The sequence below is a fragment of the Mus caroli genome, chromosome 17 (assembly GCF_900094665.2).
Source record: "Mus caroli chromosome 17, CAROLI_EIJ_v1.1, whole genome shotgun sequence".
Classification (NCBI taxonomy): Eukaryota; Metazoa; Chordata; class Mammalia; order Rodentia; family Muridae; genus Mus; species Mus caroli.
Window position 1 is genome coordinate 52,067,730 of NC_034586.1, and position 13,200 is coordinate 52,080,929.

The 13,200-nt window shown below is 39.0% G+C and overlaps 1 protein-coding gene across 4 annotated transcripts in view; it reads right to left on the reverse strand.

Annotated features, from left to right (window-relative positions):
- LOC110283827 (protection of telomeres protein 1-like) overlaps nt 1–13,200 on the reverse strand; it is a 49,742-nt gene that overhangs the window by 23,761 nt on the left and 12,781 nt on the right. For all 4 annotated transcript variants that reach the window (XM_021149361.2, XM_029471541.1, XM_029471542.1 and 1 more), the window contains exons 6-8: nt 12,130–12,420; nt 9,663–9,818; nt 1,361–1,530 (exon numbers count right to left, since the gene is read on the reverse strand). In XM_021149361.2, coding sequence (XP_021005020.1) covers nt 1,361–1,530; nt 9,663–9,818; nt 12,130–12,420 — 617 coding nt within the window. The remainder of the gene's footprint in view (nt 1–1,360; nt 1,531–9,662; nt 9,819–12,129; nt 12,421–13,200) is intronic.

Sequence of the window (13,200 nt, forward strand, 5' to 3'; positions counted from 1 at the left end):
GACTGGTGTGAGGTGGAATCTCAGGGTTGTTTTGATTTGCATTTCCCTGATGATTAAGGATGTTGAACATTTTTTCAGGTGTTTCTCAGCCATTCGGTATTCCTCAGGTGAGAATTCTTTGTTTAGCTCTGAGCCCCATTTTATTGGGGATATTTGATTTTCTGGAGTCCACCTTCTCAAGTTCCTTATATATATTGGATATTAGTCCCCTATCTGATTTATGATTGGTAAAGATCCTTTTGCAATCTGTTGGTGGCTTTTTTATCTTACTGAGAGTGTCTTTTGCCTTACAGAAGCTTTGCAATTTTATGAGGTCTCATTTGTCAATTCTTGATCTTACATAACAAGCCATTGCTGTTCTATTCAGGAATTTTTCCCCTATGCCCATATCTTCAAGGATTTTCCCCACTTTCTCCTCTACAAGTTTCAGTGTCTCTGGTTTTATGTGAAGTTCCTTGATCCACTTAGAATTGACCTTAGTACAAGGAGATAGGAATGGATCAATTCACATTCTTCTACATGATAACCGCCAGTTGTACCAGCACCATTTGTTGAAAATGCTATCTTTTTTCCACTGGATGGTTTTTGCTCCCTTGTCAAAGATCAAGTGACCATAGGTGTGTGGGTTCATTTCTGGGTCTTCAAGTGACCCAGTGCTGGTGCCGACCGGAAGGGACTTGTGACTCTGGTCAGGCCGAGTTTTCTGCTTCCCTAATGCTGTCTCAGGTCCCGCGCAGTTGGATTGGAACAGAAGTTGTGTTCCACTCACCAGAGGTCCTAAGAACGAGTGGAGAGTCCTCTAGGGACCTTGGGGGTATCCGCCAACTCCACGCCCAAGGTGACCCGGTATTCAACGTAAGTTTTATAGACTGGCTGGAACCTGTTCCATTGTTTGCTGCTGTACTTGGTATAGCAAACGATAAAAGAACATCAGTGACAAAAAGAAAGAACTGTTGAAAATCTTAAGCTACAATACTGGCTCTACTACATCACACTTTCCCTTTGGCTTACATATTAACCAGAAAGAATGAAAAAGAATACACACACACACACAGAAAGAGAGACAGAGACAGACAGACAAACAGACAGATAGGGACAGAGAGACAGAGCACCCAACATGGAGACAAGTTTAGGGAGATATATTCCTATGGTCTTGTCTGCCTAGACTGGGCTCAGGAGCAGATTCATGGTCCATTCTGCCTAGCAGGAACTAGGGTCCCAGTTAGATTCTCAGCAAGGCAAAGAGGAAAAACAGGAAAAAGACAAATGCCTCAAACATTACAGAAAGTGTGCTACCTTATAAATTAACCTAATGATAATCACATTTATATTTTTCTAAGCAGGGATATAAAATACTCACTTTTTCAGCTGATCCACATCATAGTTACTTTCTGGTAAGACTCTGATCCCACGACCATAACTAGTTCCTCCATGAAGATGAAATTCGAGTCTTATCAAGGAAGTTGTGGACTCTGAATTAATTGGCTGAAGTTTGGTATGGAGGCTATAGATTCTAAGGAAGCTTCCAATCTGAAAGGTATGTAAAAAGATAATTTCAGAAAAGAGATCTAATAAAAACAATTTCTGATCCCTGAAAGTTTTAGAACCGATAGAAGGTAGTAACCTCAACAAGCCAGAGCCGCATAGCCAAAGCTGCCAAGTTCTGCTGCTTCCAGGAGCTGGAACATAGATAGCCCCCTGTTCTACTACATTACTACCAGCTTTCTGTTTTCCAACTCCTTCACTGTCTAAGCTTGGCTATCCTGGAACTTGCTCTGTAGACTGACTTTGAACACAGAGATCTGCATGCCAGTCTACTGAGCACTGGAATTAAAGGTGTGGACCACACCTGGATTTAAGTTTTTCTTCACCTAGAAATTGCTCTGTTTTGGACTGCACTAGAACTCAGATATCTGCTTGTCTTTGCCTCCTGGGATTAAAGGCTTATTCTACCATACCTGGACCTAAACTTAGGTAGGTGGGACCTTGCCCCAAGGTCACCACTCCCTTAATTCAATTTAATATCTTTGAACACAGGATTCAATCCCATTTCACTTCCTGGTGCACTTTTAATAGTCAAACAATATATTTTATATTTTTCCTTTCTAAGCTTGCTATTCTTATTCAAAATGTTCTTCATGAGAATTAATCAGAGAACAAAGTCTATGATGGGCATTTCTGAGACTTCCTTTGTCAATGAAATTAATATAAATCTTACCTTACCTTAGCTTCAGGTAGACTCTTCAGATAAGGGCAAAAAGTAGCCACATCCTTCACCAAAAGACCACAAAAACAGTCTCTAGGCTACACATTGAAATGCTTCTCCACTAAAACCTCTTGGGCCAGGTCAGCACAGTTCAAATCACTCACAGCAACAAAGTCTTCCATATTCCTTCTAAGATAGCCCATTCAGCTCTACTTAAAGCATTCCAATACTTTACAAATCCAAAGTCCCAAAATCCACATTCTTCCAAACAAAAGCATGGTCAGGCCTATCACAGCAATACCCTACTCCTGATACATCCTTCTGACTTAGTTAGGGTTTTACTGCTATGAACAGACACCATGACAAAGACAACCATTATTAGGACAACATTTAATTGTCAGAGGTTCAGTTTATTATCAACAAGGTGGGAACATGGCAGCATCCAAGCAGGCATGATATAGACAGAGATGAAAATTCAACATCTTCATCTGAAGACTGCTAGTGGAAGACTGGCTTCCAGGCCGCTAGATTGAGGGTCTTAAAAGCCCACAGCCATACCTACTCCAAGGCCACATCTACACCAACAGGGCTACACCTTCTAATCGTGCCACTCCCTCGGCTGACCATAGACAAACCATAACATACTCCTAATAGTCATTCTCATCCATTTTGCTAAATTTGTGCTAAAATACAATTTTAACTAGAGAACTTAAGCTTTTTCAATGAAGACTTGAAATGGGAAAATATAGTCGGCTATTAAAAACTATTGACATTTGGAGCCAATGCTATGATACAAGCCTCTACTATGAGGAAGACTGTGTCCATGGGTTCAAACCCAACATGGACAACCCTATTTTAACAAAATACAATAAAAACAAAGACATTAGCTGTCACAAGTCACACAAACCAGACTTATGAGCAGAGAAAGCTGGATTCTGAGTTCTGACTCAACCAGGATTACAGGAAGGACAGGCTCCAATCAGAAACATCAAGGGCAGAGAGAACTTGAGATACTCAGATGGCAGGAGGCAAACATAAGAACAGAAGCAACAGAGACCAAGGTTACTTGGCATCATCAGAACCCAACTCTCTCACCATAGCAAGTCCTGGATATACCATCACACCAGAAAAGCAAGAGATGGATCCAAAGTCACTTCTCCTGATGATGATGGAGGACTCTAAGGACATAAATAACTCCCCTAAAGAAATACAGGAGAATACAGGTAAACAGCTAAAAGCCCGTAAAGGGGAAACACAAAAATCCCATAAAGAGTTACAGGAAAGAACAGGTGAAAGAATTGAACAAAACCATCCAGGATCTAAAAATGGAACTAGAAACAATAAAGAAATCACAAAGAAAGACAACTCTGGAAATAGGAAACCTAGGAAAGAAATCAGGAGTCATACACGCAAGCATCACCAACAGAACACAAGATAGAAGAGAGAATCTCAGGTGCAGAAGATACCATAGAAAACATTGACACAACAATCAGAGAAAATGTGAAATGCAAAAAGATCCTAACCCAAAACATCCAGAAATCCCAGGACACAATGAGAAGACAAAACCTAAGGATAATAGGTATAGATGAGAAAGATTTCCAACTTAAAGGGCCAGTAAATATCCTCAACAAAAGTGTAGAAGAAAACTTCCCCAACCTAAAGAAAGAGATGCCCATGAACATACAAGAAGCCTACAGAACTCCAAATAGTTTGGACCAGAAAAGAAATTGCTATCACATAATAATCAAAACACCAAATGCACAAAACAAAGAAAGAATATTAAAAGCAGTAAGGTAAACATATAAAGGCAGACCTATCAGAATTACACCTAACTTCTCCCCAGAGACTATGAAACCGAGAAGACCATGAGAGATGTAATAACAGACCCAAAGAAGTGGCCTCCCCCAGCCTTCAACAGGCTGACTCAGACCTATTCTGCAACTGTGAATGAGACCACCTAGGGTGGAGTCTTCCGACCTTCTATTGTTCTGTCACCTGTGCTGCTCTTCTCCAATCTACCCTCTAAGAGGCTCAACCTGTCTTCCTGAGATATTCCTGAGATTGCTGACAACCTGTCCATTGGCGACTAGTTCTAACTTGGCAACAAAGCATCAAGAAGCCTGGCCTGGCAGGAGATTGGCCTTCCCCCTTTGTAAGCACAGACTTTTTTTTTTCAATATTTTATTAGATATTTTCTTCATTTACATTTCAAATGCTATCCTGAAAGTCCCCTAAACCTTCCCCCTGCCCTGCTCCCCTACCCACCCACTCCCACTTCTTGGCCCTGGTGTTCCCCTGTACTGGGGCATATAAAATTTGCAAGACCAAGGGGCCTCTCTTACAATTGATGGCTGACTAGGCCATCTTCTGATAAGTACAGACTCTTAGTAAACATGGGGCTTTGATCAGAAAAATTTTGTCTTGAGCTTGTTTCTTCTCTCCCTGTTTCCTCCCTTACAACTCCAGCCTCCTATTCATGAACTCGATTCATGTGGCCGCAGGCAGCTACAGGTGATGTCCAAACAGGAACCTGAGTACGGGAGGACCAGCTGAGGGAGCACTGTCTTGGTAGAGCTCTATGAGAAGATTAAGAAGATGTATCCGGCACAGTAAGCAACACTTTGTATTCATGCTAGCACTGGCTTTAAACTTCATCTTTTCAAAATTGATGTTGTAGGTGAGAAAGGATACAGGCTAGACTGAGTCAGCGTTGGCCCAGCGCTGATATCAGCTAGGGGTTGACAGTGGAAAATGGGAATGAAAAAGAAAAATTTTAAGCAGGCATTTGTCCACAGTCAAGAACTGCATCATGAGAGAGGAGTAGGGCTTAAAATAATAAAATAAAAATAAAAAGAGTAAAAAAAAAAAGAGAGAGATATACAAATGACATGAAAGAGAGATATCAAGAGAGAAGTATTTCAGAACTCTCCCAGGGACAGAGGGAAATCCAGAGACGTCCAGTCTTCTCTCTGGCCCCTACAGGAGACACTCTTAGTTCTGGTCACATCAAGTTCTCTACCTTCTCTGTATTGTCTGTGTTTGGTGCACCAATATGTCCACATGTCAATTCATATTTGTTTTTGTTTCATTGTATGAATGACTATTGTTCTATGTTTCATGTTGAAAAGAAAAGAATGGCTAAAACCTTATCTGCTGGCTATCTTGATTCAGTCTCAGTTTACACAGTGAAGGCTGATTTAAGTTGCCCTGCACCTTTGCCAGGAGTCAAGCACAACAGGATAGGTCCTGCTGAAAAGCTGCTTTTAAAAAAGGAGTATGCAGCTTCTTAGTTCTAAGGCAAAAAAGCTGATAGTTGTTTTTTCCTAGAAAATTCTCTGCAATTGTGATTTTTTTGGGTTCAGCAAATGACAAAGTACTTTTTATCTTGAAATTATAGCTAAAAAAAAGTAAAATTCTTTGATTGGTCTAAATTTATAAGATTCATGTAGCCACTTCATTTGGATTTTGACTGGTCTTAAAGGTATAAATATGCTCTGCATGTCTTAGTCATACTTAGTCATAGAATATTGGCTTACAAGTTATTGGGTATGATTGAAAAGGTGTAACATTGGTAACAAGAAAGTTAGTTTTAAATTAGTAACTCAGGGTTAGAGTCGTTTTAAACAACAACACGTGGCATAAACCAGCCCAGGAAACTAGGCCTCTAGGATACTTCTAAATTAGGAAAATATTTTATGTAATTCTTATCCTAGAAAGTAGACTTATAAGAGAGAAGATTTAAAACAATGTCTCTTTAATGAAGCATTAAAATTTGCACTGTCATGCATTCACATGTATAAATTGGCGGCCAAACTTTGTAACATTAAAGTGATGTTTTTGGTATTGATTTTTAAAGATAATAAATTGTTTAAAATTGGGTCTTGCTTACCAAAAGTTATATATACATTCTAATGCTGCATAAGAAGCTTAAAAATTATGGTTAAAATTGCCAATATTTCATTGACTGCAGTTTACAGTTTGATCACAAATTTAAGATTTTTTAACTCACCTACATATTGTAATTAGGATGATTATAAGAGTAATGATCTTATGAGAACGCTAATGCAGCTCATTGCGGCCATCTGGCCATACAAAGCAAAGACAGACTTATCTAGATATATTCATCTTTGTGCAGAAATCGGATTCTCATACAATCAATTTGGCTATGGTTGCTGCCTTGCAGAGGATTACAGTACAAACAATTTTTTCACAGTATTAAAGTTATAAGGAATGTTTTAAGTATAATCATCTTTAAAAAAGACTGTCCAAAATTGGAGAAATAGAGACAGTCAAATTGTTCCTTACCACAGGTCCAGGACTCAGGCAGTATGCTCAGATTAAGAAATATTTACATTTGAGTTAATACAAAGCTCAGAGCAGCCTCAACTTGTGTGGGGTTTCTTTTGTTTTAACAAACCTTGCCTAGGTAAGTTCTGAAAACCTCTCACCTCTCCCTGCCTTCAGGGAAATTTCTTTTTAACTATGCATCCTGATAATTGTAAAGGATTCACTTCTAGTGGGCTTGTAACCATTAAAAGGTTTTGCCCCTAGGTATGGCTAATAGTCTTACATTATGTAAGAAAAATTTTTATTGTCTCTGCTTCAATACAAGAAGCTAAGAGTTTGAATCTTTCAGTGTATATTGTTTCTTAAATGGAAAGTATTTTATTAGCTAATGCCTCTAACGGGAAGTTTACTTCAAATCTTTGCTCTCACACAATGAGCTTTAAAGTTCTGGGGAGTAGCTGTTGCTCCAGAAAAAAATTCAGAGACAATATTTTTTTAATATTTAGGGTCTTAGTTATCCTACAAAATTGTGGTACAGAAAATTTAAGAAAGAAAAGATGACTTGCTTACTTCAAATTGGAAAGGAGGAAGTCAAAATATCACTATTTGCAGATGATCGGACAGTCTACTTAAGTGAGTCCAAAAATTCCACCAGAGAACTCCTAAACCTGATAAACAACTTTATTTAAGTGGCTGGATATAAATTTAATTCAAACTAATCAATGGCCTTCCTCTACACAAAGGATAAACGGCTGAGAAAGAAATTAGGGAAACAATACCCTTCACAATAGTCACAGATAATATAAAATATCTTGGTGTGAATCTAACTAAGGAAGTGAAAGATCAGTATGAGAAGAACTTCAAGCCTCTGAAGAAAGAAATCAAAGAAGATCTCAGAAAATGGAAAGATCTCCCATGCTCATGAATTGGCAAGATTAATATAGTAAAAATGGCCATCTTACCATAAGCTATCTACATACTCAATACAATCCCCATCGAAATTCCAACTCAATTCTTCACTGAGTTAGAAAGAGCAATTTTCAAGTTCATCTGGAATAACAAAAAAACCCAGAATAGTGAAAACTATTCTCAACAATAAAAGAACTTCTGGGGGAATCACCATCACTGACCACAAGCTGTACTACAGAGCAATTATGATAAAAACTGCATGGTATTGGTAGAGTGACAAACACAAAGATCAATGGAAAAGAATTTAAGACCCAAAAATGGACCCATACATCTATGGTCACTTGATCTTTGACAAAGGAGCTAAAACCATCCAGTGGAAAAAAGACAGCATTTTCAAAAAATGGTGATGGCTCAACTGGTGGTTAGCATGTAGAAGAAGGCAAATTGACCTATTCTTATCTCCTTGTACAAAGCTCAAGTCGAAGTGGATCAAGGACATTCACATAAAAGCAGATACATTGAAACTTTTAGAAGAAAAATTGGGGAAGAGCCTCGAACATGTGGGCACAGGGGGAAAATTCCGGAACAGAACACCAAAGGCCTATGATGTAAGATCAAGAATCATCAAATTGGACCTCATAAAATTGCAAAACTTTTGTATGGCAAAGGGCACTGTCAAAAAGACAAAAAGGCCACCAACAGATTGGGAAAAGATCTTCACCAATCCTATACCTGATAGACGGATAATATCCAACATATACAAAGAACTCAAGAAGTTAGACTCCAGAGAAACAAATAACCCTGTTTTTAAAATGGAGTACAGAGCTAAGCAAAGAATTCTCAACTGAGGAATACCGAATGACTGAGAAGCATCTAGAAAAATGTTCAGCATCCTTAGACATCAAATAACCGTGAGATTCCACCTCACATCAGTCAGAATGGATAAGATCAAAAACTCAGGTGACAGCAGATCCTGGCAAGAATGTGGAGAAAGAAGAACACTCCTCCATTGCTGGTGGGATTGCAAGCTGGTACAACCACTCTGGAAATAAGTTTGGCGGTTCCTCAGAACATTGGACATAGTTCTACCGGAAGATCCAGCAATACTACTCCTGGGCATATATCCAGAAGATGCTCCAATATGTAACAAGGACACATGTTCCACTATGTTCATAGCAGCCTTATTTATAATACCTAGAAGCCGGAAAGAACCCAGATGTCCCTCAACAGAGAAATGGATACAGAAAATGTGGTACATTTACATAATAGAGTAATACTCAGTTATTAAAAACAATGAGTTTATGTAACTCTCAGGCAAATGGATGGATCTGGAGTATATCATCCTGAGTGAGGTTACCCAATCACAAAACAGCACACATGATATGCACTCACTAATAAGTGGATATTATTTCAGAAGTCCAGAATCTCGAAATATCTAAGATACAATTCACAAACCACATGAAACTCAAGAAGAAGGAAGGTCATAGGTGGATACTTCTATCCATCTTAGAAGGGAGGAACAAAACAACCATGGAAGGAGTTACAGAGACAAAGTGTGGAGCAGAAACTGAAGGAATGACCATCTAGAGACTGACTCACCTGGGGATCCATCCCATTTACAATCACCAAATCCAGACACTGTTGTGGTTGCCAACAAGTGCTTGCTGACAGGAGCCTGATATAGCTCTCTCCTGAGAGGCTCTGTCAGTGCCTCACAAATACAGAGGTGGATGCTCACAGCCATCCATTACACTGAGCATATTATCCCTATGAAGGAGCAAGAGAAAGGACCCAAGGAGCTGAAGGGGTTTGCAGCCCATAGGAGGAACAACAATATGAACTAGCCAGTACCCCCAGAGCACCCAGGGACTAAACTACCAACCAAAGAGCACACGTGGTAGGACTCATGGCTCCAGCTGCATATGCAGCAGAGGATAGCCTCATCAGTCATCAATGAGAGGAAAGGCCCTTTGTCCTATGAAGGCTCTATGCCCCAGTGTGGGGGAATACCAGGGTCAAGAAGCAGGAGTGGGTGGGTTGGTGAACAAGGGGAGGGGGTAGAAAATAGGGGTAGGGTGTTTTTTGGAGGGGAAACCAGGAAGGAAGATAACATTTGAAATGTAAATAAAGAAAATATCCAATAAAAAAACTTTATAAATAATAATAGTAATAATAACAATTATTATTATTATATGAATAATAAGTACAATTAAAAATGACATAGAAAGAAATCAGCATGCATCTTTCTAGTAAACATCACCTTTAGGGATTTTGCCACTTGGACATGATTATCATAAACGACAATGTCTACCACCAGATTCTGTAGCTGCAGAATGTGACTTAAGTCACCTTCAAAAGCAACGTCTTGTATGCAGACTCTCCAAGAGGGAATCTTTGTCCTGGTGCCATCCCATACCTGCCATGGAACGGTAAAACAAAGCTTAAAAATCTTCAGGCAAAAACAAGGTCAAGTTTAAAAATTAAGAGATGTAAACTGGTATCTTTTAACTTTAAATGTTAAAGTCTCATCATTCTTTGATTGTGAAATGACTAAATATAAACTGTTGCTTATGTAAAAATGTAGAAAGAGGTAAAAATAAACAAAACACTGTATGATACCAAGCAAACCATTAACCTGGAGTAAACAAGTTTTCTATTCTGTGTGCAAACATGTCTTTCTACTGTACAACCACATATGTATGACTCTGGTTACAACAAAACCTAAGATATGAAACCAAGTAAAAACACTAAAGCCATGAGACTGTATCTGCTCCAAACTAAATAACAAGAAACCAGAACATGTCTCAACAGATTACAACTGAAAAGCATTTATTCCATACTACACTGTATAAACAAATTAACAAAAAGTGCAGGGATATTTAAAGATGACTGAAGGTTGGAGAGCTGATTCAGTAGTTGACAGTGCATACTCCCCTTTCATAAGCCTTAAGTTTGGTTTCTACCACATTTCAAGCATCTCACACTCCACCAGTAAGAGATTCGACACACTCTTCTGGTTTATCCAGGCACCTGCATAAATATGTCCATGTACATAAGTGTTATTAAAAAGATAATTCTTAAACCACTAATAAAACATGTTCTTCTGATTAACTGTCAACTTGACACAGCCCAGGTTCATCTGAGAAGAGAGCCTCAGTCTGATCTACAAAGATCAGACTGCTCCATGTTCCTATCTATGGGGAATACTATACTATCTGCAGTAGGGTTTTGATTGTTGATGGGCAAAAGAGGGGCAAATCCGAGGTGAACAACATCACGTTTCGGCAGGCATTCCTGAACCAAGTAAGAAAGTTGGCTGAGCATAAGCCGGTCTTTAAGCCGACGAGCAGGTAATAGCATGTTTTCTTCATGGTTTCTGCTATATTTCCTTAGTTCTGTATGAATTCTCCATTTAAAATTTAGAGGTAATTCAGGGTGGAATAGCAAGCTTGAGACTCCGCTTCAGTATCGGCCCTGACTTCCCTCAGGATTGTAGTCTAGAAGTTTAAACCAGAGAAACTCTTCTGTCCTCTAGGTTGCTTATGATCAGAGTCTTTTAACAGAAATGATACTAGAACACATGGCTGCTGAGAAAACTGAAATGGAAACATCATGACAACTAAAGGAGGGGGCAAAGTTAGTATTGTACCAAGGTTGAAAAAAGGAAACATTTTGCATACTAACCAAGTATAATTTAGAAAGAATAATGTCTATAATTCCTCTTCTTATAATATTTAATTTAAAAAATCATGTCTGAGGCCAGGAGTATTAGCACACACCTTAATTCCTACCACCAAGGAGAGAGACGTAGGCAGATCTTGGTGAGTTTGAAACCAGCCTAGTCTACATAGTGATTTCCAGGTATTTTATCCAGCGATCTGTATTTTTCAATGTTCCTTTAAAATGTGCCAGCAGTAAGTGGTATCAGTAAGTCCTGAGTCTTGTCTAAGGACCATGATACTCCATTGCTTGTTTGATTATTACAGATAACAGAGAATTAAGCACAGGACCTTGATCAATGTGGTGCTGCTTAAAATATCCTCGATAGTACAAGCAAACAAGGAATAGGAATAATTAATTAACTACTTTCTGAAGGTCACTCATTGGCAATTATGTTACTGCTTTCTGGCTGATTTAAAAACAAGAATGACAAGAAATATCTCCGTGTTCTACGCTTCTCCATGAGCCATGCAGTGATGACTGCACACAGAGCATAATGACAGTAGACCCTGCAAGAAAACGGGTGGCAACAGAGCTGACTTTCTTTGTTTGTTTGTTTTTTGTTTGTTTTTTGAGACAGGGTTTCTCTGTGTAGCCCTGGCTGTCCTGGAACTCACTCTGTAGACCAGGCTGGCCTTGAACTCTGAAATCCGCCTGCCTCTGCCTCCCGAGTGCTGGGATTAAAGGCATGCGCCACCACACCCGGCTCAGAGAGCTGACTTTCTTAAGGCAGCAGAAATAAAGAGGAGTTTCACTAAAGAGAATGATGTGCATTTTATTATTAAAATAAGAAATAAATTCAGCATGTCACAAAGTCTGTAAAATACATGTCTGTTCTCTCTGGCGGAAAAGAACACAGAGTGTAGTAGAGCGGCATGAACGGGGACTTCTCAAAACAGTACCAAGACTCTGAATAAGACGGGCTGGAAATGCTCCATCGGATTGCTGCCGGCTCCGTATCCGCAGACAGGAGCACAAAAGTACAGTTTCAAGTATGTAAAGCGTACCTTTAGGAGAAATGACACTCCATCCACTTGTGCTTTGCCCAGGAGCTGACAGGTCAGGTCGTAATACTGCATGGGCTGAACATCACACAGCTGCACTAAGTTGGAAGAAGCAGAAATGTGTGTGGATGCCCACGTTCGCAAGGCTTCTACCATACTGTAGTCCTGAGCACTGAAGTTACATCTCTTGCTTAAAGTACGAAGTGTAACAGGAGCCCCTACGGTGCCATCAAATGTCAAAGATGCAAAACCAAACTTGCTGATTGCCTGAAGCTCGTTTTTATATGCTTGGATCTAAGAATGTGAGACAAAGGAGAAATCAAAAATATAAACTTTAGAAACCAAAACTTCAGATGTTAAAGGGTTTGTTTATTATTCCTTATTGAATTAATTCATGAAACAATACAACCAACTGATACTGTATCAGGTTACATAAGGCTGCAAATTCTAAAAAACTAAAATTTACTTTTTAATAGTTACCCTGATTCTACCAAACTTGCATTCTTACACTTATATGTTTAATTTATTAAAGTATGATTTTAAATAAAGTATGTTATGACAGTTACTTATGTGTACATCTAGAATCCACGAACGTGGAAAGCAAGCAGATGTAGCAGAGGCTAACTCATCCTTAGGACCGAGCATGCTGGACCGTGTCCAAACAACTTTTGCTGCATCAAGTCTGATGGCTCCTTTATGAAATGAACAAATATGCGGTGCTAGTATTTTTTAATGAACTAGTTCTAGTACAAATAAAATGCTCCCTTTTTCCTCGCAAACCTCTGGTAGTACTTTATGTCTGATAACAAGATATCATTATTTCATTTTCTTATTGCTTGCTAATTGATTTCCTATTGTTTTAGCTCTAATCTGTATCTTCATATTCAAAGTGCTCTTTGTAGGCAGCACATAATTCTTGCTTTTTATTTTTATGCTTTTCTGGCGAGCAAGAACACATTCACTATAAAAACATGATTGGTGCAGGAGCTCTGCATGGAGCGATTTCCCTTCTTTCCTTGACTCTGTGCTTTTCAACAACTGCTTCCTATTTTCCCTTTGTTTTATCCTCCTTTG